Below are 26,060 nucleotides of genomic sequence, written 5' to 3' on the forward strand. Positions count from 1 at the left end.
CTCTACAGCTCTCCATCTACTCCCCAGTGCTCTACAGGTCTCGATCTACTCCTCAGTGCTCTACAGCTCTCGATCTACTCCTCAGTGCTCTACAGGTCTCGATCTACTCCTTAGTGCTCTACAGGTCTCGATCTACTCCTCAGTGCTCTACAGCTCTCCATCTACTCCTCAGTGCTCTACAGCTCTCCATCTACTCCCCAGTGCTCTAGAGCTCTCCATCTACTCCTCAGTGCTCTACAGGTCTCGATCTACTCCTCAGTGCTCTACAGGTCTCGATCTACTCCTTAGTGCTCTACAGCTCTCCATCTACTCCTCAGTGCTCTAGAGCTCTCCATCTACTCCCCAGTGCTCTACAGCTCTCCCTCCATCTATGTAGCAAACACAGAGGAGAGGGCTGGAGATGTGGCTCAGTGGTTAAGAGTCTGACTGCTCTTGTAAGGGTTCCAGATTTGATCCTCAGCAATCACAGCGTGACTCCCAGTCCCCACTCTCAAAGCTCTAGTTTCAAGAGTCTGACAATGTCTTCTGGCCTCTAAAGTTGATGTACACATTTCACTGCGCTTACATACATGTAGGCAAAACACACATACAAATAAAATTAAAATAATGAAATATTTTTTAAAAATTGAAGAAAGGGGGGATTTATAACAAGCAAACATTTCTAGAAATAATCTAAAGTTTCATATATGGTTTTATATTTTATAAGTTTATATATGGAAAGTTCATTTAGAGGTGTAAAAGGCACTGGATACCTGGGCAGAGTCTGTATTCATGACTTCTTAGAAACAGTAGGATGTTAACAAAAATTTCAATTTTTCTGGGGATGTAGGACAATAAATAGATAAGATAAATGGAATTTAACCTGTAAGGTGATGTGAGGGAGGGCAGTAGAATGGGGAAATGAAAGCAATGCATTGATGCATACACATGCAGATGCCATGGTAAAACCCAGTGTTTTGTATATGTCTTGGTTGCTTCTCTGTTGCTGTAATAACTGACCACAAACAACTTTGGGAGGGAAGGGTTTATTTCATCTTACAGGTCAGCAGTTCTCAGCCTTTGCAACTTTGACACAGTTCATGTTATGGTGACGCCCAACCATAAATTATTTCATTGCTACTTCATAACTGTAATTTTGCAACTGTTAAGAATTGTGATGTAAATATCTGATGTGCAACCCCTGTGGGGTCATGCCCTACAGGTTGAGGACCACTGTTACAGGTTATAGTCCATACTGAGGGAAGTCAGGCAGGAACTCAAGGTAGTAACCATGGAGGAATGCTGCTTACCAGCTCTTCTCTCTTTCTCTGGCTACTCCCCATGCATTCTCAGCTAACATTTTTATACAGTGCAGATAGACTCACAGTAATCTGGGTCCTCCAACATCAAGCAAGACAATCATTTACAGACATGGCCACAGGTCAACTTGATATGGGCATTCCCTTAACTGAGACTCATTCAGATGTCTCTAGGCTGTGTCAAGTTGACAACTCAACTTAAAAACAATACAAAAAAGGGAAATTATTTTGCAAAGTGGTTGAAAAAATTAAATATATAGAATAAGAGGCAAACTTTTAACAAGCAATAACTAAACAGTGTACCGTTTGAATAATTATGTTGCCTATAAAGTCATGTAAGAAAATCAACTGATTAAAGATGGAGACTTCAGTAAACAATGGAAGAGTTTGGGATTTTTAGGTGAAGTGACTCTGACAGCAGAGACAGAACTGTGCCTCAGAAGACCCAGGTCCCTCGGTTTTCTGTTTTCTCATTTGGTTTTCATGGGATAGTCCCTATGTTTTAGGATTAGACTTTAAATTTCTTATTTTTGTAGTGACAATGTTAAAATTATTGGGAATTACATAAAATAACCTACATATTTGTTAAGGGATGCTGAGAAAAAAAGATTACGTAGTTTTTAAGAGTTTATAGGGGCTGGCAAGATGGCTCAGCAAGTAAGGTGATTGCCACCAGACCGGACAGCCCATTTCACTGCTGGTCCTCCAGGCTGGAATCAAGACCCCAGGTTGCTATCGAGTTCCCGGGATTTGCCTGTCTGTGCCTGGGGATCTGAACTCAGGGTCTCATGCTTGTGAGACAGGTACTTTTCCAACCAAGCCCTCTTCCCAAAACCAACCCTTCCCCTCTCCCCATTTTTTTTTAATCTTTTGAGATGGAATCTCACTTTGCTTGAACTCTTGGTTCTCCTGATGGCAGCTGTTGGGATTGTAGGTATAGACCACCATGCGCAACACAATCTGCCTGCTTTTCAATGATAATTACAGAAAAGTAATTTCTTCTCTGTGGCATTTCCTGTGATAACTCTATCCTGCTGGCACATGTCTTTTTTGTGCTTCTGTTGGTTTGCCAGCTCATTTTTATTGTCTAGTGTAGAAAACAAGTGGTGTAGTTTATGTTGATAATTTCAAGTTTTTTTGAGAAATTAGGCAAATAGTTCATGCCTGTAGCCTGAGCTACTTGGAGGCTGTGGTAGGATTGCTTAAGCTCAGGAGTTTGGGACCAGCCTGGGACATGTAGTGAGACTCTACCTTTTAAACAAATACATAATTCATGAAAAAAAACTTTCAGCCGAGGCAGTTACATCTGAACTAACTTTGTTGTTAGTCCTTTTTTTCATGCCTCAGAATTGTAGCTTGGTTTCTCCTGCTGCGATTGCAGGGCGGGCACCGCACACCTGCCTTAGTTTAACTTCTTAAATGAATTGGAGAAAGCCAGTTTTCTTATTACCACGACAGAATGCCTGACAGAAGCTACTTAATGGAGAAAGGATTTACTGCGGCCTGTGTTTGAAAACAACTCCTATGTGGTGGTGTGAGTGTGAGTTGACAGTCCCTATCACGTGGCAGCTGGGGAGCAGATCCAGCTCTCCAGTTCCTGCTCCAACAGCACTGCCTCTGCCACTTGGGCCCTATGAACAGAAAGTTCCATGGGCTCCACAAACACCAGCAGAAGTGAGTGTTCAGACACGGGAGCCAGTGAGGGACATTTCATGTTCAAACTACAGCAGTTGACTGCATTTTTATAATGGCTTTATTACAGTCTAATTCACATCTGTCAAGTCCAGCTTCTTGAAATGTACATCACCACGGCTCTTTGTGAAGCTTTCTCTCCATCCCCACTGCCGGGTTTCAGAAACTCCACACCTATTAGCAGGCAGGCTTCGCCTCCTCAGTCGCTGACATCCTTATCTACTTTCTGCCTGCATGGATTTGCCCTCTCTGAGTATTCTGTATAAATGCAATTGTATAACATGTGCCCTTTAAAACACAAGATACAGGGATTCGAGTCTAGAAATATCTTACCTAGGCTGATTTGAGCATTCTACATTCCACAAACCTGGTGAGATATAAGAAAATAGATGTGGTGATTTTCCCCACCAGATGGAGAGAGCATTTCTCAGAGTTGCTCTCTTAAGAATTATTAGCTTTGCAAGAAGGAGAACTACTTGGAAAGGGAAGAAGAAGATCTTCAATGGGCTGGGCATAGAGCTCAGTGCCACTTACAAGCCAAGCAGTCAGGGCCCCTGCGCAACCAGTACCCACCCGCAGAAAAAAGAGAACAATAATTGAGAATAACACTTTTATTTCAGGTACTTGTACTTGCTTGTTCGTCGGTTGTTTTGAAATGGAGCCCCACTCTAGCCTGAGCTGTCCTTAGACTCACGACAACTCCACTGGCATGAGCCACCACAAACCTTTAGCTATATTTTGATGGCTTGGTGGTTCAAAATTTACCATTTAGCCTGGCGTTGGTGGCGCACGCCTTTAATCCCAGCACTTGGGAGGCAGAGGCAGGCGGATCTCTGTGAGTTCAAGGCCAGCCTGGGCTACCAAGTGAGTTCCAGGAAAGGCGCAAAGCTACATAGAGAAACCCTGTCTTGAAAAACCAAAAAAAAAAAAAAAAAAAAAAATTACCATTTAGTATAACAGCTCACCCTAGCTATTGACACTGAAGTTGTTGCCGGCATTCTGTGCTTCTGCCAAGTAACTGTGTTAGGTGGTATAGGTGTGAAGAGTGTCTTTGTAGTGTGACCCTTCTGAATTACTTTCTAAACATGTTAGTGAGTCTTACATGTGTACACTCAGCTGAAGGAAACACTCCTTGATATGAATTGCTGTTGCTTAATTTGGTAATCAGGATGTTCATCATCTGACCTTTTCAATACCTTTGGAGCAGGAACACAAAGCTCTCTCTTGATTTTACAGGGTGGCCAGAGAGGCAGCACTTAAAAATTAGCATATGAATGTTTTGACTGCTTCACTTAAGACAGCCTGTCAGCTTGGCAGCTCCAAGCCTGTTATTTCTGTGTCTTCCCTTTTTCCAATTTCATGTTTTGACAAATAAGATTGTACTTTTGACAAGTGATTTCTATTCCATCTAAGAATTTCAAAGTGTTTTAAATGTGTTTATTAAACTATCTAAAGATCATCACATCTTCTCATCTTTGGTAATACAAAATTTCCCCTGATAGAAGGATAGAAAGTAATAGTACTGGCATTCCTGCAGTAAAATAAAATTTTAGACAATAAATGTTTTTCTTTTCTTTCAGAATAATTATTCCCTATCTTTCAGAAACATTTCTTTCAATTCTTCTGATTTAGGCCTGAGTGTTTTTGAATAATGCCCCCGCCCTCCTGTTGTGAAAGGTCTTATTCTGTAGCCTAGGCTGGCCTGGAATTCACTGTGTAAAACAGAATTCGTGACAGTGGCAGTCCTCCAGCATCAGCCTTCCCAGACTGAATTTGTAGATCTTAGGCATCCCACTGAAAGTCTTATTGCTAAAGCAAATTCTATGTATTTAATATTACTATGTAACTGAAATTATAGTTATTTATTTGTTCAACAGATATTTAATGAATACTGTGCTGGATAGTTTTGTGTCAGCTTGATACAAGCTAAAGTCATCTGAGAGAATGGAACCTCAATTAAGAAATTGCCTCCATAGATAGGTCTGTAGGCAAGACTGTAAAGCATTTTCCTAATTAGTGATTGATGGTTAAGGGCCCAGTCCACTGTGGGTGGGGCCGTGCACAGGCTGGTGGTCCTGGGTTCTATAAGAAAGCAGGCTAAGCAAGCCATGAGGAGCAAGCCAGTAAGCAGCATCCCTCCATGGCCTCAGCATCAGCTCCAGCTTCCAGGTTCCTGCTGTGTTTGAGTTCCTATCCTGACTTCCTTCAGTGATAGACTATGATGTGGAAGTGTAAGTCAAATAAACCCTTTCCTCTGCAACTTGTTTTGGGTCATGGTGTTTCATCATAGCAATAGTAACCCTAACTGAGACAAATACTTATGCTGGGACTTGCTCAAAGTCTGGAGTCACAATGATGGACATACCCAATCCATAGAGCTTACATATGCAAAGTAAATGATGTTATTTCAAATTGATTGCTTATTTATTTCATTATTTGAGATGGACTCTTACTATGGCTCTAAACACCTGAGCTCAAGTAATCCTCCTACCTCGACCTCCCAAGAGTTGAGACTATAGGCTTGAATGGAAGAAAGACCAAGTGGTGGCCTGTTTGGGAAACAAAACCAAACAAAACTTGAATGCAAATAAGGAAACACCCATTTTCCAGGAAGGACATTTGCAGATATTTGCAGCTACCAAGGTTGTGAAAGCTGGTGTGGCTGCAGCAGAGAGGCAGCCAGCACAATGAGAGTGAGGGTAAAAAGCAGTCTAGAACATGAGAAAGTCATTGAGTTTCTACTTCTATTCTGTGTGTGTGTGTGTGTGTGTGTGTGTGTGTGTGTGTGTGTGTGTGTAGGTCATGACTCATTTGAGTATCTTGTTCTTTTCCTCTCTTGCTGTCTTCTTTAAAAGTTGATAATTTTATACATGCATGTATATATTTTGATTGACTCTATCCCCTATTCTCTCCCATACAATTCTCCCCACACCATTTTCTCCTCCCAGCTTCCTGTGATTTGTGTTTCTAAACTGTGGAGTCCACTTAGTGTCGCCTTTAGGTGCCTCTGGGGCTGCACACTGACCCCCCCCCCAGCAGCCATCATTTGCAAGTAGCCCCTCTGGCCCATCCTTGTTAGTATTTTAGCTGTCTTGATCATGTGCAGGTTTTATACATGTGAACCGCCTCTGTGAGTTCACATGGATGTGGCGGTTCCTCCACTTTACTCTCAGACGGGTCTCTCAAGAAACCTGGAGCTTGCCATTTTGACAGCGAGCCTCTGGGATCTGCCTGTCTCTTCCATCTCCAGTGCTGAGGTTGCCAGTATATATCAGTTTTTATATGAGGGCCAAGGAAGGATCCAAACACAAAAACTCATGCTTTCACACAGGTCTTTGACTAGGAGAAATGTGTGGTCTGGTTTGTGTTCAGGGTCGTTCTGCTTGACCAAGAGACCAACAGTGTAGAAGCTACAGTAGCAGGGAGCCCAGACGATATTAATGACATTGGTGACTGAAAAGGAAGGGGCAGAGTGACGAGAAGTGTTGGGGGTTGGGTTAGATTTTGTAAGGATATGACATGTTGAGGGCTTGCTAAGGCCTTGGATGTCAACAAAGTAAAGAGAGAGGTTGGAGGTGACTGTGAAGATTGAGCCTGTGAATGAAGATGCTGCTTACTGGTGTGTAGAGACCTCTAGAGAAGGAAGCCCGCTCAGCCCTCCAGAGAAGGAAGGAAGGTGGTTGTGCCTTGGAGCCCTTCAGCAGACTCATGGGTGTGATCATGCAAGGAAAATGTCCCCAAGCACAGATAAAATCAAATATCTATGAAGAAACAGAAAGCAATTGTGATTATTTTAGTTAAAAAACTATTGAGTGACTCATTGAATCATTAAGAAATCAGGCTAGTTGGGGTGGAGAGATGGCTCAGCGATTAAGAGTACTGGCTGCTTTTCCAGGCAACAAGGTTGGTTCCCAGCATCCACATGGAGTCTTGTAACCTCCCATCCATCAAGTTCCAGGGGACCTGACACCTTCTTCTGGCTTCCTTGGCATGCAAGTGGTACACAGACATACATGCAGGAAAAGCATCTTATTAAAAAGATAAGGCTGGTAAGACAGGCTTAGAAGTGAGTGGAAATCAAGGAGACCAGTTAAGAATTTTGTTCTTATGATGCCACAGCAGCTGTGTTGTATCGAGGATGTTGGAGTTGGAACTGTTGAGGCTGGATCTGCAGTAAGATGTCACCGTGAGGTGACCATCACTGAGGGCCGAGAAGCTGCATCTGTCTTCCGTAGCTTTGGCCGCTCACCGGGTGTCACTTCACAGTCACAATTCTACCAGAGGACTGGACCTAGCTGTCAGGTGCTAGGAGCACTCTTTGTCTGAACGTGGGGATGCTGTAATGACAGATATTCCCTACACCCACCATGAATCACACCATGTGGAAGTCCCCCAAAGCAGACAGTGTGAATCGAGTAGCCTGTTTTACCTACTTCCCCAAAAATGAAAAAAAAAAAAATCTCTTACTTCATATTCAAGTTTTAGTTCTATGAATGTTATTTACTTACTTTTTACCTTTTTTTTTTTTTTTTTTTTTTGAGATAACATCTTACTTTCTAGCCCAGGGTAGTCTTGAACTTCCTATGTAGCTTGGGCTGGCTCCAAGTTCACAATCTCAGCCTCACAGTGCTAGGGTTTCAGCCATGCATCACCAGTCCAACTTCATACTGATAACATTCTTACCATAGTGGACTCACTGCTTGCCAGAGAGATAAGAACCGCTTTCCTGGCCAGCAGCCACATCATTGGATGAGCTTTATGGAGGAGGAGGGCTGGGCACTTGTGTTGAGTGCCTGTCCCTGTTGTCTTCTGTTACAGAGTTCAGGTAGACAATTATTTGCAGAATGTTTGCTCTTTTCATGGATTGTTTTTAAGCTTTGGGAAAGTCAGGGTAGACTTGGTTCTAGATGCAGTCTTCTACTTGGATGTGATACTTCTTTGTTTTTGTTTTTTGAGACAGGATCTCATGTAGCCTGGCTGGCTTTAAACTTCGAATCCCCCTTCCTCAATGTTCCAAGTACTGGGATTACAGTACTTGATTACAGGCCTGCGCCATCATGCCTAGCAATGTTACATCTTTGGGAGTGATGTTTGCCTTTCTCTTTTTTAGTGTACATGGTACATTATGTTACATAAGGATGGTTTCATACAGGCATATGGTGTACTTGAAACATAGTTCCCCATGCCCAGCTACTCTTCCCTTCCTCACATTACAACTCCCATGAGTTCCTTTGTTTCCTAGACGGTTTCACTTTTACTCTCATGTTATATGTACATATATGATTCTATGCTGATATAAAATCTAGGAACTGTAAATGAGAGAAAATACGACTTTTGCCTTCCTGAGACTGACTTAATTCATTTAATATGATGGTCTCCAGTTGCATCTATTTTCCTGCAAAAGGCACAATTTCATTCTTCTTTATGGTTGAAAAAAATACATTGTGTGTATAAACCATGTTTTTGTTTTCTTTTATTTCTTGATACAGGGTTTCTCTGTAGCCCTGGGTGTCCTGGAACTCACTCTATAGACCAGGTTGGCATCGAACTCACAGATCTGCCTGCCTCTGTCTCCCAAGTGCTGGGACTAAAGGTGTGCACTACCACTGCCACATTTTGTCTGTTCCTCTGTTGCAGACATGTGATGTTGGTTCCTTAGTTATGACTAGAGCTGCAGGAAGTACTGGTGATGCACAAGAGCCCTTTGGGCAAATACCCAGGACCTGATGTTCTGAAATCTCTGCTGAATGTCCTGGGTGATGCCTTTCCTCTCTCACAGGGTGCTGCCTCCCTTTCTTCCCTCTGTGGAGGTTCTTATGGACACAGAGCAAATAGGCATTCAGCTGTCGTAGGTCTCTGAGTTGATTTCTGGAGCTGTGTGTCTCTGTAGCCTGGTCAGAACATTCCAGCTGTTTTATCTTCTTCAAACCCTGATTTCCGCCTTCTCAACTCCAGGAGGCTGTTGTGTTCTTTGGTGCCGCCGAGGCAGCAGGGGGTCTTGGATTGTACCTTCAAGGAGAAGCCAGGGCCATGGCAGGGCTCTCTTTCCTTCCTCTTCTTCTCAACTTGCACAGTATGGTGCCACCTGTTGTCTAACATGCTTTGAAGGTAGCATTTCCCCTTTATTTTGTTCAGTCTTTTAGTTATGTCAGACCAGCAAGTTGTTCTTTCGTGGACAGCAGCAAGAATCACGCTGGAAAATGACGGGACCACTGCAGTACATGACACTACTTCAATACACAACCCATGGTATGACAAGAAGGAAAATTTAAAAACCGAACCCAGACGGGTAGCACAGTAAACTACACTGGCAATAACTGTATTTAAATATTCAAGCTTGTCCTCATAGTGGAGATATTGCATATATGTTTATGTGTATATATAATCAAACATATAATCTTTCCAATGACCATATTTAGGTAGGTGCTATTATGCCATTGAGAGTGGTAAAAATTCAGACACAGCAAAATGGAGTAACACAAGGTCACATAGGTAGCAAATGATGGTTCTTGAGTTTGCATCAGGTAGTATCAGTGAAATAACAATTGCTATCTTAAGGAGACCAGTCAGCCTGCCCATCCTCTCTGGCAGTGAAGGCAGCTGTATTTTTAAAAAAGAAATATATTAAACCAGGAAACCTGGCCAAAGCCTGTAGTTCTAGCCCCTGGGAGGTAGAAGCAGAAGGATCAGAAATTCAAAGTTATCCCTGGCTATATACCTAGTCCAGACCAGCCTTGGATATAGGAGATCCTATCTTCTCCATTAAATTACATATAACATTGCCTAAGATTCAAGTTAAAGCTGGGCGGTGGTGGTGCACACCTTTAGTCCCAGCACTCAGGAGCCAGAGGCAGGCTAATCTCTGTGAATCTGAGGCCAGTCTGGTCTACAAGTGAGTTCCAGGACAACCAGAGCGGTTACACAGAAAAACAAAAGAATACAATTGAGGTTTAATCTTTCCCTCCCTCTTTCTTCCATCTCCCCCATGCCGCAGCCCTTTATCTCTCTCATCTTGTTCACATTACATCTTTGGAGAACTTTTATAAACCTAAAGTTTTATGTGTTATTAATGTAGTCTTTATAGCTGTGTTTATTCATGTGTGCATTTATCTCGATACTGATTTGTCTGTAAACTATATCATATCTTCTATCTATCTATCTATCTATCTATCTATCTATCTATCTATCTATCTATCTATCTATCTAACAAACATCTGTCTGTCTACCTGTCATCTACCTGTCATCCATCTGTCCATTTCCAGACCAAGCCTCTTCCTCCTTAATCCCCTTCGCTGCATCTGTCACTTCAGTATCTGTCCTCACTCTTCAGGTCTCAAGCTGAATTTGGAGTCTGCCTGTTCCTTCTGTGAGCTGTACTTTAACTAATGGAGTGCTTGCTTTTCTGAAAGATGACACATTCTGAGATAATCCTTAAATCTTCCCCTCTTGGCTCCTTCACAAGCAGCTTCTCCTAAGAAGGCTCCTCTTTTGTGTGTGCTGCCCCAGTTCAAGGCTGCTTCATCCCTTATTGATTTATTGCCACAGAAACTTACTTGATCTTCTTGCCTGTGTTGTTCTCGTATTCTGTCTTTCAGAGTATTTACAGGATTATCAACATAAAACCCAGATGGATTTGCCAGTCCGCTGTGTGAAATCCTGTGCAGGCTCATCACCGTAGTCTAGCTGCAGAGTCAGGAGGCACCTCCTTTCAATTCCAGCCCCTTGTGGGCACGCTACACTGGGAGTTTGCTGACCCTGTATTTTTAGTTTCCTCTTCCTAAAATGGGAATGTTAACAGTCCCTTCACATGAAGAAGTTATTTCATGTTATTTTATTGCATACTTGAGTGTCTTGTATGTGAGTGAATGTGTGTGTGATGGGTGTGAGTGTGTGTGGTGTGTATTGTATGTGAGTGTGTGTGGTGTATGTGTGTATGTGGTGTATGTCAGTGTGTGTATGGTGTAAGTAAGTGTGTGTGGTGTATGTGAGTGTATGTGGTGTGTGTGGTATGTGTGTGGTGTATATGAGTATGTATTTGGTGTATGTGTGTATGTGTATGGTGTGTGGTATATATGAGTGTGTGTGGTGTATGTCAGTGTGTATATAGTGTATATAAGTGTGTGGGGTGTATATGAGTATGTGTTTGGTGTATGTGTGTATGAGTATGTGGTGTATGTGTATGTTTGTGTGTGTGTGTGTGGTATATGTGTGTGTTGTATATGATTATGTGTTTGGTGTATGTGTGTGTATGTGTATGGTGTGGTGTATATGAGTGTGTGGTGTATGTCAGTGTGTGTATTGTGTATGTAAGTGTGTGTGGTGTATGTGTTGTGTGTATGTGGTGTATGTGTGTGCATGTATGGTGTGTGGTGTATGTGTGTGTATATGATGTATGTACATGTGTATGTGGTGTATGTGTGTGTATATGATGTATGTACATGTGTATGTGGTGTATGTGTGTGCATGTGCATGGCACCTGTGAGACAGCCTCCTTTATCACTTTGTACCTCATTTCTTTGAAGCAGGGCTTCTTGCTGCTCTTGGAGCGTATATTTTTCAACCAGGCTGGCAGCCAGTAAGCCCCAGCAATCCTCCTGTCTCTACCACCCTCTTCCATGCCAGTGCTGGGTTTAAGGTTATGCTCAGGACCATACCCTGATGGTAATGTGGGTGCTGATGTATGAACTCTGGTTCTTATACTTGCACAGTAATTGCTCTTAACTACTGAGCTATCTTTTCTGCACCGAGATAATATTATTTGAAGGAAATAAAATAGCCATTTAAAATGTTTCAGTGTTTGAATGTACTCAGTGAATGATGACTAGTATTATTAATACTCTTTCATAGCATTCCTAGCATTCTAAACTTTAAAAAATATTTTTGTGCATGTGTGAGAGTGTGTACACATGGATATGGAGCCCAACTTCAAGTACTATTTCTTAGATGTTACTCACCTTGTTTTATGATACGGGGCCCCTCACTGGGACCTGGGGCTTTCTGGTTAGGCTAGGCTGGCTGGCCCAGGGTTGATCCTCCTGCCTCTGCTTCCCCAACGATGTGCTTATATTGCATTCTAATGCAACCAGCTTTTTATGTGGGTTCTGGGGATCAAACTCAGGTCCCAAAGCTTGTACATCATCAGTCAGTTTACCAAGTGAGCCATCTTCCAGCCCTGCCCTTTTTTTTTTTTTCCCCCGAGACAGGGTTTCTCTGTGTAGCTTTGCGCCTTTCCTGGAACTCTCTTTGGAGACCAGGTTGGCCTCGAACTCACAGAGATCCGCCTGCCTCTACCTCCCGAGTGTTGGGATTAAAGGCGTGTGCCACCACCGCCCGGCTGCCCTGCCCCTTTTTAGTGGTTTTGTTTTGTTTTGTTTTTGAGACAAGAGTTGGTCTTGTAGCACACATTGACCTCCAAATGGAGGAAACATGGTCTTCCTAACTTCATTCCACTATAGCTTGCCTTGTGTTTTAGGGTCTATTGGATGATTGCTAATGACTTGCCTTTCAGATGTGGGCTCTTCCCTGAGTCTAGAACACTGCCACTCAGAGCCTCTCTCTGCTTTTTGAAAAAATGCTGTGGCCTGTTCCAGCCATCAGAGCCAGATTTAACTCTCCCTGGGCTTCCCTGTCCCCAGGGTCAGAATGGGCCTCCCAAGTCCCCGTCTTCAGGCACTGGGTTTGCATCCCAGGAGCCCAGGGTGTGATCAGGGAGTGTTGGCTGCTGCTCTTGTGTTAGCTGTGCACCTCACTGTACCTGACCGCTCCTCCCCCCAGCACCGCTGCCACCACTCATTTCTGTCTTGGCTCCCAGAGCCGGGGTATACAGTGGGTGCTCAGTTAGTGTTGAACTAAACAGGATCCCCAGCCTCTCCAGAGCTGCTGCCAATGGGAGGAGGAGAGGTAAGACCCTTAGGAGTGGACCATGTGGAGTAGGAGGATAGAGGCAGTTCCTGCAGCCAGGGGACATGTGGCTCACTCAGACTGTGGCAAGTTGTTGTAGTTTCTTAGCAAAGCAAGACTTTAACATAGTTATGTGTGAAATGTCACTAATGAAGTAAATTTTCTTGGTATCAGATATACTTCTACCTTTGTCCTTTTACATTCTCTACACCTTTCTAAGGTACTTAAAAATAATTCAGAGGTTTCTAGAACAACAGGGAACTGTATTCTCCAAATACAGTTTCACGTTGTATTTAAAACAAAATCATTGCAGACAAGCATGAGGCTGGCATTTCCAGGCCTTTAGCTATGATCAGTGTGACACACGCCAGTTTTTAGGAAATCTTCCACCACTCACATATTTGTGCTTTTGTTCAAATTTAGATAGATCAGTAGTTAATGAAGTACATACTATGTACTAGACTGGCTTACAGCAACTGTGTTTAAGGAAGTCATTTGCAAAGTTTTGTGTTAAAAAAATCAGTAGGTTAGGACTAGAGAGATGCATTGGCTGTTCTTCCAGAGGACCAGGGTTCAATTCCCTGCACCCAAATGATGGCTCACAATCATCTGTAACTCCAGTTCCAGGGGATCTGATACCCTCCTCTGGCTCCACGAATATCAGACATACACATGGTGCACAGACATACATGTAGGTAAAAACATATATACATAATACAATTTAAAGTATCTTTTAAAAATCAGGAGGTTATAAAATGCCCTTTAGTAACTTAAGATCTAGAAAATATATCATTGCTGTTGAGTTTTGAATCTTGGAAGCAATAATATTAATGTGTGTGTAGGTCATTTTGACCTGTGGTAACTTAGTAGCTTCATATAAATAATTCCTGGTGGTGCATATATATTGGTAGAAGGTGAAGCTGTAAATATCTCAGGTATAAATACCAATTCAATTTCTATTAAGCCCAGTACATTAGGTACAAAGAAAGAAAAAAAATAAAATGATTCAGGATGGTGTTGGTATTTAAAAGCTTCTAGTTAATGGTCTTCTATTAAGTGAAAGTGAAAACAGTCAGAAACTCCAGGGGAAGAAATCCCACACAGATTACAAATAAGTGACCCACAGGTGAGATATCTAAACAATTGGAAGTCACCTGAAAGCTTTGGATCACTCTGATGTAATTGGATTGATTCTCTTTTGACAGAAACACACGGCATTTTCTGTGTCCCTTATTGATACAGCCCACGATTGCGACACTGCTACCCTCCGTTTAATAACTTCGTATGATCTGAGCTGGAAGGTTGATTTCATAGACCAAGGTCTTGTGGAGGTGGACTGCAGATGCCTTTAGAAAAGACCCCACAGATTAGCAACTGTTTGGCTGCCTAATTTTCATATGGGAAAGTGGAGCCTTGAGTGGCTAAGTCAACAACCACACTTTAGGACATGCAGATGGATTTTAGTCTTATGGGTGTGCTTTGGTTGGCTTGTTAGGATACTTTAGCAGAGTTTTGAGCAAAAAGAAATCTAGAAGTTTGCAGCTCCTCCTTGACATGGCTGCTTACCTCCTGTACTCCAGGGTCAAAATCCTTATAACTCCCTTTGTTTTACATCCATTTCATCTATTCATGCCACTTTCCGTACCCTTCTGAAAATGTGTGTTAAGCAGAAAGTCAGAGGCAGTCAAAAGAAGCAACCACCAACCATCCTCATCTCCCCAGCAGGCCTGGGAGTCTGGGTCTTTGCTTGTTGTCAACTATGATGTGGCCTTGAACAGGTCACACAAGTTCTCTGAAATTTGGTTTTATTATCTGTCAAAGAGGTATAATAAGCCTTTTAACCATGCACAGAGTTTTAAAAAATTCATAAGAAGAGCCTCATAAAATCAGAGTTAATATTTTCCTTTGTATTAGGTAAGTTAAAATTAAATGCTGCTTTGGGTTGGACTTGATACATGCCTGTAATTCCAACAATTGGGAGGCTTAGTCAGGATGGTATCCTGAGCACAGGCATGAAAGGTCAGCCTGGAACCCATGAGAGAGAGAGAAAGAGGGGGGGGAGGGGAGGGGAAGGGGGAGGAGGAGGGGGAGAGGGGAGGGAGAGAGGTGGGGGGGATTCAACTGTGCTGTTTTCTTACTGTTAACCCTTTCAGTGTCTTTTATTCTATACAATAAACTCTGTTTTGATTCCCACAACAGAGCATCTTCTGTTTTGTATGAAGTAGAACAGAGTTTCTTCCAGTCACTGTTCTTTTCTGCTCTCTCTCCATTTGTTCTTGTTTTGTTTTTTATTTTGATAGGGATCTCCTCTGGTAGCCCAGCTGGCTTAGAACTCATTGTGTGGCTGAGGATGACCTTGAATTCCTGATCCTCCTGCGTCTGCTTTCCTAGAGCTGTGATCACATGCTGAGTGCCCCATTTGTTCATTTAAAAAGTTACACTGAGTGTGTGTGTGTGTGTGTGTGTGTGTGTGTGTGTGTGTGTGTGTGTGTGTGGTGTTAGAGGTCAAACCAAGCACATGCCGGAGAGGTGCTTTAGCGCTGAGGTACTCTAACACATGCACATCTCACATATGCTTGTTCCTTTTGCTCATATTCTCCTTTCTCTCTCTCTTTCAATGTTTCATTCAACAAATGTTTATTGTCTACTTGGCATGTTAGGGCCTGTAGATGGATATTGGTTTGTCTGTGTATATCCAGGACAGGATCTTGCTATGTAGACCTGGGTGACTTCTAACTTTCCATCCCGCCTTCACCTCCCAAGTGCTGAAATGATGTCAGCACCATGCCCAGTGGTGTTGGGCATTGTCACAAAGTCCTATTCCTGGGGCTAGGGATGGTTCAGGGCTTAAAAGCATTTGCTGATCTTCCCAAGGATCCAGGTTTGATTCCCTGCGTCTGTATGGTGGCTCACAACCATCTCTAATTCTGGTTCAGGGGATCTGTTGCTCTCTTCTTGACTTCCCCAGCATTGTAGGCAAAATACCCATACACATAAAATAAAAATAATTTTTTTTTTTGGTTTTTCAAGACAGAGTTTCTCTGTGTAGTTTTGGTGCCTGTCCTGGATCTCACTCTTAGACCAGGCTGGCCTTAAACTCACAGAGATCCACCTGGCTCTGCTTCCCGAGTGCTGGGATTAAAGGTATGCACCACTACCGCCCAACTATAAATCTTTTTTTTTAAAGTTCCTGTTCCTTTGAAGTTTATGTTCTTGTGGAGCAAACAGACTTTTTTTTTTTTTTAATAAAAAACAAAGTATATGATAGAGCTATGGACTAAAATGTAGCAATGTGAGGAGGATAGAAAAGAGCTGTCATTTTAGATAGCTTTCTAGTGTAAGAAGGAGCCAAGCAGAGATTGGTCCAGGTTCAGGACACCACAAATGTGTGCTAGGCATGTTCAGGGATCAGTGAGAAGCCGGTGTGTGGGGACCCAGGAAGGGAGAATGGGGAGAATGAGCTCAGAAAGGTGGGGGTGGGATCAGATCCTCAGAGGCAGCTGTGCCAGGCACCTTGGCTTCTAGCTTTGGGAGAGTTGCATCTCCCCTGCATTCTTGCTGCTGCCAGTCCTTCTGTGAAGGTGTCTTCTCCACATCACTCCCACAACAAGCCTTTGGCCACACAGCTCCTTAATTACTTAACCAACTAGGCAGTGGTTTTCTGTCCTGACTTCTTAGTAACCTCCTTTAGCTTAGGGATTTCATCTCTTCCTTTCTTTCCTCTGAGATGCTTTGTACCTAGTTGGTGCAAATATTTCATGAGGCTTTGGCTTCGTGTGCCAGCAAGAAAAATTTGAAAGTGATATCTAAGAAAGCAGCAAGAGGAGTTGGGATAGATTGGATGTGAGAAATGATGTGGGGTGAGTTTGTGGTCCTGGGAACATAGTGATGTCACAGACAGAAACAGGATGGTTAGGAAGGGAGGCTGATTTTAGGTAGGTTGATAGGGAATTTTCAAGTCTAGTAGGATATGTATACAAAGTTTCCAGAAGAATTTGAGTATGTCACAGTACACTGAGAATGTTGGCTTTCTTTGTGGCTGAAGTCATGATTTGGAACAGTCTCTTCCTCATATTTGTAGCACCCAGGAAAGGGGTTGACAAACAGTTGGGGCTTATACTAATGATGAGGGGTGTGTAGAGAACAGAGAAGGTCCTGAGCGAGTGAAGCCCTGAGTGAATGTGTGCTGTTGACACAGGCACAGCCTTGTCAGGGACCACAGAGCCTCAGGCTCAGAGAGTTGGCAAAGCCTTCTTCTTGGGAGACTTAAGTGCAAGTGCTGATGATATGTACAGAAAATGTCTACCATAGCTTTCTCCCCTGGATATTTAAGGCCTGAAGACTGTGCCCTTACAAAGACTGTTGCAGCTGAGATCACTAAACCTGTCTCCTTGTTCATCTGCATATAATAATCATGACTCCTTGTTTACCGGAATGCAATAACCCCATCTCTGTTCAACTCTATAATAAACCTGTTGAGCTTCTGGGAGTGATGAGGTTTCTCCATCAGAGAGCCCAGTCCACCCGACCCCAGCTTTTCTGTCCAAGTGTCCACCTGTCTGTCATTTCTTCATTCCCTTATCACCTCAGTCAGATCCCAATCCCTGGAGCTGTGCAAGGACATGGCAGGGTTATGTGGCCCACAGCTGTGGTGCTCAGTGTGTAAGGACATAGGCTTTGAAGTAAGGTCCTGTGGGTCTAAATTCCAGCCCCACACTCTGTATGTGTATCTCAATTGAGCAGCAGCTGTGAGTCTCAGTGTCCTCCTATGGAAAATAGAATGAGAAAGATCTATGTAGTCACTGAAGGTTGACTCTCATTGTTTCCGGTGTTTTAATGACTATTTATAATCTGCTGTAGTAACACACCTGTGTGTGATTCCCTGTATAAGTGAGTTCTGCCAGTGTGTAGGGAATGTTGGATGTATACTGCATCAGTTAATAATGTCTGCATCTGTTATTAGGATAGTAGCTTCTACTGCCGATTATATTAGCAGCAACCAAAATAACATTAAGGTGGAATTGGGAGTTGACAGGCGTGTTGGATAATAAATGATAGTAGTATTACATAGTATTTTGTATTCATAGATTAATCGCCATCCATAAGATGGAATCAGTATACAAAAGATGAATAAAACTCAGTCCCTATAGTAATATTTTATAGTGACAAAATTAATGCTATTCAAGCATGATGGTCTGTGCCTATAGGTCCAGCTAAGCTACTCAGGAGGGTGAAGGCGAAGGATGGCTTGACAAGTTCAAGACCAGCCTGGGTTATATAGTGAGAATGCTATTTTTAAAAAAGCAATCAATTTAGAGAAGCAAATAAAATTTATATGTAAGTTCATTTGGGCAAAGTTTCTGATTTTTTTTTTAGTTGTTGTATCTCAAGTATTTTTTCTTTAAATCAGAATGTTTATGGCCTTTCAAAAGATTCATTTTTTATTTATTTTATATATGTTAAGTGTGTCTGCTTGTATGAGTTTAGGTGCACAGCCATGTACAGGAGCCAGTGGAGGTCAGATCCCCTGGAACTGGCGTGGCTCCTGGTTGTGAAGTAATTTTTGGCCTCTAGGGTCAGATCCTCAGTGCAAACTGGGGAGCCGTCTCCCCAGCCCCTTTGTAGCCGTTTGATTTGGATTCTTGCCCTCTTTATTTTTCCATATAGTTCACACAAATCTGAGAACTCTTGAGAGGTTTCCTAGCCAGCCTGTGGCTGCCTGTGGAACTGTAGCTTTACTTTTTTGCTGTGTAGTAGATGTCGTGGCACTAAGACCCAGAAACCTTGTGCTCTGTGTGGCTGGAGCTGGGCTGTGCTCATACTGAAGGGAAGGAAGTCATTAGTGCAGACTGAGCTGTGGAGTTAGGTTCTTGCAGGATTTCCTTCCAGCCTTTCCCCACTAAGGTTCTTGGGAATTAAAAAAAAAAAAAAAATCTAAACACACAAACCAAGTTTTCCTATTTACCCTGTTCTGGGAAGGTAGGCATTTCGGATGGGCAGATCCGATCCCAAGTTGTCTAAGAAGCAGAAAACTGCGCAAAGAAGCTCTGATTACAGATCTTTGGAATTTTCTTTGCTAAATTTTACAAACGAGAAATACACCCAGAATTTGGGAATTGCTCCAGGCTGCGTGTGAGGGTTTCATTGCTTGTCTAATCCTTTTCGAGAAGAGAATTCGCCAAAAGGGGCTTGGATGGCAGGAACCCGGCCGGGTTCCTGTGGCAGCTCGTGTTGTGGGTCTCTGCTCTGAGGGGTCTGCGGCCGAACGGAGAGCTCCTGTCGCTGGCTGCGGGGCCCTTTCGTAAGCGCGGGTTGGGGAACATGCCCCGCTCTGGCCCGGGTGAGCAGCTGGCTGCTGGGACTTCATAGCCCCGTGGGAGAGTGTCGTGGCCGCGGCATTGAACCGAAGACGAAGACTGTCGGTCCTCTCCCGGGCTCTTCCCTCTCGCTGCGAACACGGGAAAGAACTAGGGGGTGCAAGGAGGCAGCATGACTTGCAGTCGCCGCCGCCCAGCATCTGCCCCCAGCCCCCAGCCCACATCTTGATGTGCCCCGGGTCGGCTGTACAAATATGATGAAATGGCAGCCCCGGAAGAAGGTGAGTGCGGCGGCAGCAGGGCTGCGGGGAGGGGAGGGCCTGCGGGACCTGCGGGACCCCCGAGGCCAATGGCAGGGTCCGTGCGCCCACAGCCCGCCAAGTTCTTGCCTCTGGGCGCGCGCGGCCGGGCGGGGTGACAGCTGAGCCTCAGCCCCGCGTGCTGGGCCGGGGCTGCGCCGCCCGCCCCGTTAGGCCCGCAGGTGGGCGTCGGAGCGCCCCCTGCCCCGCGGGGATCGGCGTCCGGGCTGCTGGCAGCCGCTTCCCCTGGGCCCCGCTGGGGGGCGGGCAGCCCCGGAGCGAGCGCTGAGCAGCTCCCGGCGACGGCCGGGCCTCGGGCGCAGGGGCTGCGGCGGGGCCGCTACCGTGTTCAGCGGCCGCGTGGGCGAGTGCGGGCGAGCCGGCCATTGTGCACCGCGTGTGTGCATCGATCGTGGGCAAGGGGGAGGGGGTACTTTGCTTTTTGCAAGATTATTTCCTAATATGGCTCCTTTGTTGAGAACTGAAGAAAAAAACATCCAGTGGTTCTATCAAAATAAATTGCCATTGGTCCCCGAAATAACGTTTCTAAATGTGGGACCGGTCCCTTCCTTGGGACACTGAGGGTGAAAGACAGCTTTCTTCAAGTTGTTGGCAGCCCTATGTACGTTTGGCCAGGGTTCCCCTTTGCAAACTTGCCTGACTGCCACTGTTAGGTTAACCCAGCGGTTTACAGCATAGCGGGACTTTCCCTTCAATACCTCATTTGGCCATGGTTTTTATTGACATTCTTCTGAAGGAAAACACAGCGAACTGAATGTGCTGTGCCCCTCCCCAGCCGTGACCTGTCTCTGCTAGCAGCTGTCTGGTGTTTCACTCAACTAGCTAAACTGATTCTTTCTTTGTGCCATGATGTGTGATGTTGAGTTTGACATCAGAGCTGAAATAGAAATCATGTGTGAAATGCTGAGAAGACACTGTGCGCTTGTTTGACTCCTGGGGAACCCAGCAAACCCTGCTTCATTATAGCCTGGTGAACGGAAAGGTTTTCTTCAGTGTCTAATTGATTCGATTTTGTCCTGTGGCAGTTGTTTCTGCCCCAGCCCACAGCCAGAACCGCTCATGTATTTGTTCTGTTCTCAACGCAGGGCTTAATTCAGCGATATTGGTTTAGGAGATTTGTGTGTCTACCCCCCCCCCCCTTAAAACAGAGGAAAACCCCATATAATCAAACATCTTACACAGATGCTGCCTAGTCCTAGAGTCTTCTATATTTGTATAATCTTTATGAGTAGTTTAAAGATAATCTGCAAACTGTACAGTCACAAATGCCTGGTTTTTCTATTTTAACCAACATGTAGTAACTCATATGGTTATGTCAGTGAAAGCCCCTCAGGGTACTGGTATTGCTTGAACCACGGAAGTATTATTCTTGGCAGCCAGGTGGATTTCTGGACTCTGGAAGATTCTATTTCAAGCGTTAGGATTCACTGCAGTATTTACTCATTCTGTGATGCTTAAATGACTATACCAGAAGATTGTGTTTATTTTCTGTATTCATAATCACAAGTCATCATGTTATAAGGATCCAGATATCAATCAGCAGAGTTCATAGGAGCTGAGCTATCTGATTCTGTGTGATCATTTGTTGGTAGCTTGAGAGCAATTCTTCTACATTGGAAGTGAAAGCTACCTTGGGAAAGATGCTATTCAACTCCAGTGGGCACCACCAAGCAGACTCGGTTTATTTTCTTAGTCATGCCAGGATACTCACATGATCCCACCATTGTCATGATTTCTGGCTGGGTCTGCTAACACATTTGTGGTTGTACAGTCACATGCCAAACTGATCCATAGACTCTTCACACCCCATTGGTGGGATCTGAACAGCGATAGGGAGAACACCCACAGATTGTACCACACGCAGCTGCCCGTCTGGGCTTTAGGGCTTCGGCTGACTACTAGCTTTGGGTCTTGGGGTCTTGCCAGTCACTACTAGTTTGGGCTTTTTTGAATTCTGGGTTTTTGGGTTCTGTGTAAGAGAGTAACTATAAATTCCAGATTTCTTTGTTTCTAACTGAACATGGAGCTGGGGTACATGATTTAAGGGGAGTTCTTTGCTCCTCTTTACATTGTTAATTTGGTAGATTAAATACTCAAGACAAGGTTTATGAATGTGCCAATCTGTAGTATTCCATTTGGGTATGATATCTTTCACAAAGGAACCTTCCAGCATGATTTATCAGGTCCACACCACACCTCACCATGCCACACCCCAGTATGAGTCTTAGAGGGCCTTTCAAACATAGTGGGCCCCTCACCAAGAGTTAAACACCTAAAAAAAAAAGAGAGTTAAACACTTTCCTAAAAGAAATATTCATATGTGTATACTTAACTTCAGACTCATCACATTTTATATATTAAATATGGATACATTTTTCTTTATTAATCATACTTCAATTGAATGTGTTAAGTAAAAATGCAAGATTCTGAATAATTGTCCTGTTTTTGTGGTTGTGATAACATTTTCTGTCATTCAGGTAGCAGCTAACATTTTTTAGGCACCTGCTGTATGCCAGGTACCTCTGGTTGTCTGTGCACTTGTTCAGTTCTTATCTAGTAAGGAAAGGGCGTGTTGTTTGCATTTTACAGATAAGGAAGCTGGTTTAGAGGAGTGTTTTGACTTCCTAGGGCTACAGCAGGGCAGGGTGAGAACAGGATTGAGACAGCCTTATTTCCTTCAATACCATTGTATTTAGAAATTTTGATGATTAGGCCTTTTTATCTGAGATAGATAAAACGAAGCAGGATGTTACTATAGACAGAGCTTTGCTTCTCTACTACCAAGATGCTTCCCCGACCCCTCATCCCCTTTCCCCTTGAAGGAACACAGTAGTGACTTCAGCTACCTGGGAATTCTAAGAGCATTTATAGTCTATGGCTTTTGAGGTTGATTTCATTTTACTGTCTGGAATCTTTTTTCTTTCTTCCTGTATTTCTGTCTTTTTAGGTGTTTATCTGGCCTCTGTGGAGCTCTAGTTCCTTATGTTCAGGGACCATATCTCTTTTGGTTTCAAGGATAATATAGTTGCTCAATAAATATTTATTTTGTATAAAAGTAAATAACTACTACTTGGTACTATCACTTGTGTTTTTAGACCTGCTACTAAAGTTGATTCATAGGTTTGTTTCTAGTGGGTTATTGAAGAGCACCAGCATATTTTGTCATTGGCTTCTAATCTTTACAGACAACATCAGAAAGGGGGCAGCCACTCTCCACAAAATCTCCCTAGAAGTCATGATTAAGACAGACATGTTTAATGTAGTACCAGGCTCAGTAGCAGAACTCATCCCAGTATCATGACTGTTTTATTTATGTAACCTAATTGGCCTTATAGAATACATTGTTTCCTGTTTTACATAAGAGGCTATCATGAGGCACATTGTTTTTATCTTGTATTTGCAGAAGTGATAGTAATTAAAACTTCAGTCTCGTAGGAGCATGTTTGTTTACCACTATGAAGAGATTTCTGCTTTCTAAATCCAAGGATTAGTATTAGATAGCACTGTGTCAATAAGACTCTAGTCTGAAAGTCAGAAAGCCTCTCTGATTAGATTTTTTCATTGCTTATCTAATGTTATTTTACTGTTCACGCATAATAAAAGATTATTAATAGGAATGTGTCACATAAGCTACATTAATTATGTAATTTGAGAATCTTATGATGTATTTATCTTGTTATACTTGTCATGTTAATAAAATATGAATCTGGCTTTACTTATCTGTTTTATTTAAGCATGTAGAGTAATGAGTTTCCTTTTGACGTCTCCATCCTTTGTGTCCTGCTTTGCTCTTACTTGCTTCCTCTTCTGCCTTCCCCCAGCACCTCGGTCCTTAAATGACTTCTCTGATGGAGCTCCATTGAGAAGCTTGTTTGAAGCTCATGTGTAAGATTGCATCCTGTAGATCTGTGTCTTGCAATGACATCACTTTTATGAAAGAATATATCTCAGATCCCTACTCTATCTCTGTGATGAAGCATTTTGTTTCTGGATTATAACATTAATTTCAGATTTTAATAATCTGTACTTTGGTGTTTTAGTATTTATTACCTAGTCATTCTGAATTCTTTGCAGTTGGCATTCCTGTGTCGCTCACCTTGGACTCAGCTTGTTTAGTGGTGTAGGATCGTGTTAGCAGACTTCTGCAGTCCACTCTTCATAGCCTTTCTAGGCCCATGCAGCCTGGGACACAGGCTCTGAGCCGGCAGCTCCCTTGACTCATGTCCTTGGGAGTCATTTGCTCTTTCATATCTGACTCCTCACAGAGTTTATCACCTTCTGGATCTATTGTAAATGGCATTCTAATGATTTTCCTTTTTCTGGCTTCTTTTCCTTCTCGTTTCTCCTTCTTATTCCTTTCAAGTAATTGCTGAAAGACATAAATATGCTTATATTACTGACCTTGTTAAAGCCCTGCCCTCTCTCTATGCTCTGGGAGAGGCACACAGTGTGATAAGCACGTGGTGAGCTGGACAGAAGACATTACCTGATGTGGTTTGTCACTTGCTCTCTTCCTCCCTGGGGCCAGAGGGTTCTTAGTGGTGCCCACTCATTGTTCACCGTCAGTGTTAGTGCCACATTGTAGCTTTTGCCTAAAACTGCAATTCTGCAATTAGGTTTATTACAAAGAAGAGCCTGGAAACAGATAGCTGTAGTGTGAATCCTCTACTGATGAGGAAACTCTGAAGCTGGACAGTAGTGAGGATCCAGCTCTGCTCCAGCACAGCTCTGTGGCCAGTGACTTCACTCTTAGGAGGTCTTGGCTATGTTAAGGGGAATGGCACCTGGCCCTTAGAGGAATGTTTGGCATGTTGAAGTCCTCACTGCATTTCCACTGCAGCACAACTAGACCCAGCAGTCTAGCTAGACGTGGCTCACTACTTTCTTTCCTATATCTAGAATGCTCCCTTCTCCTCCTGCCCCTCTTTCTTCTCCTGCTCCTCTCCCTCCTCCTCTTCTTTTCTTTTCTTTTTTTTGAGACAGATCTCATTTGCTGGCTGGCCCTTACAGACCCCCCCCCCCTTCCTTGGCCTGCTCAGTGTTCTCATATTCTTCATCCATCTTGATCTTGTCATTGTTTTGTCATGGAGCTTGCCCTTGCTTTGACAATTCTATTGCTGGGCATCACTGGCCATTCCCTCCTTTAACTATAATTGTGTAAGCCACAGTCCTGGCTCAGCACTACAAATATCTAGGTGTCCATCTCCACAATTTTGAGGGAGGCAGTAGGCACCAAGGAAGAGCTGAATGAGTGACTGCCTGAATAAATGCATGTACTAATGGGATGACTTGGTAAGATTCTTTGACTTGCTAGTTTACAAGATTACTCCTGCGCGTTTCTTAACCTGTTGAGAATGACATATGCATAGAAGCGAGGGTGCCTCATTAAATGATAATCTGAGTTGTGCACCTGTTAAAGTATAGTCACACTCATGGATGGCAGCCTCATAGTGCTGTGCATCCAGTAAGTATCACCAAGGCACACACTTGCGGATGAGTAGTCTCATCTCATGTGAACTTCACCTCAATTGAAAAAGGGAAAAACATTGAAGTGACTAGTGACACATTTCACACTGATCACAAGACATCAGTGCAATCAGTGAGCTACCATATTAAATCTTTATTTTCTTCAGTCCTCAGTATTTTGTTTATTTGTGTGATGTATGTATATATATGTGTGTTTGTGTATGTTCAGGTGTGCATGAGTGTGTAGAGGCCAGAGCTCAATATCAAGTGTCTTTCTCAATCACTGTTTGCCTTATACTTTAATACGTTATTAGCATATATTAATTATTTATAGCAGTGGGCTTCACTGTGACACTTTCATGCCAGGTATATATATTTCAACTGTATATCCCTCTTTGCCCTTTATCCTTACCTGCCCCCTTCCCTTCCTGATAATCCCTTTGCTTTCCTGTCTGCCATTTTCTTTTTGTGTGTGACTCAGTGAGGTTCACTGGATTGTTTAAATTAACATGTAAGTGAGAGTAATGTCTCCACCCCTCACTCGTAATTGCATATAAATCCTCAGGGAGAGATGAGGCCTTAGCTCCACCCCTCCACAACCAGGTGTTGGCAGACCCAGCCTTTGTACCTTGGTTTGTGAGGTAGGGTCTCTCACTGGATCATTAGGGTAGGTGGTAGGCCTGCAGGGAGTCTCCCATCACTGGGGTCACTGATGTTCCTGGAATCACTTAGCTTTGAGGTCAGTGCCGGTGATCTGAACTCTGATCCTCATTCTTAGTGCCATAAGCACTATACCCATCCCCGGCCCTAAATGTCTTTAATTCTGTGTATTTGGCAGGGAGTGGTCATCTGTACAAGAGTCAGGAGCGCTGGAGCACTATAGTTGTATAGATAGATAAGAAGTGAAGGACGGAAGAGGTGAGGAAGTCTGTGTTGGCTCCTTTGCTGTCCAGGGTGAGCCAGCAAACACACCAGTGTGAGAGGTACAGAGTTTAATTGGCCCAGCAGCTGCCTTCCTTTTGCTTGTCAGTCACCGAGGTGACACACTATGGAGGATCCAGGAGGAG

At 43.4% G+C, this 26,060-nt stretch overlaps 1 protein-coding gene across 3 annotated transcripts in view; it reads left to right on the plus strand.

Moving 5' to 3' along the window:
- Nucleotides 1-26,060, plus strand: part of Ttc28 (tetratricopeptide repeat domain 28) — a 433,645-nt gene that overhangs the window by 93,119 nt on the left and 314,466 nt on the right. Inside the window, exon 1 of one of the 3 annotated variants that reach the window (XM_028860615.2) lies at nucleotides 18,367-19,488. The exons of the other annotated variants lie outside the window; for them this stretch is intronic. Within the exon in view, the coding sequence (XP_028716448.1) occupies nucleotides 19,462-19,488 (27 nt within the window). The 5' untranslated portion in view covers nucleotides 18,367-19,461. Of the gene's footprint in view, nucleotides 1-18,366; nucleotides 19,489-26,060 lie in introns of those variants that run through there. 3 annotated transcript variants of the gene reach the window in all.

Source organism: Peromyscus leucopus, chromosome 23 (assembly GCF_004664715.2).
Source record: "Peromyscus leucopus breed LL Stock chromosome 23, UCI_PerLeu_2.1, whole genome shotgun sequence".
Classification (NCBI taxonomy): Eukaryota; Metazoa; Chordata; class Mammalia; order Rodentia; family Cricetidae; genus Peromyscus; species Peromyscus leucopus.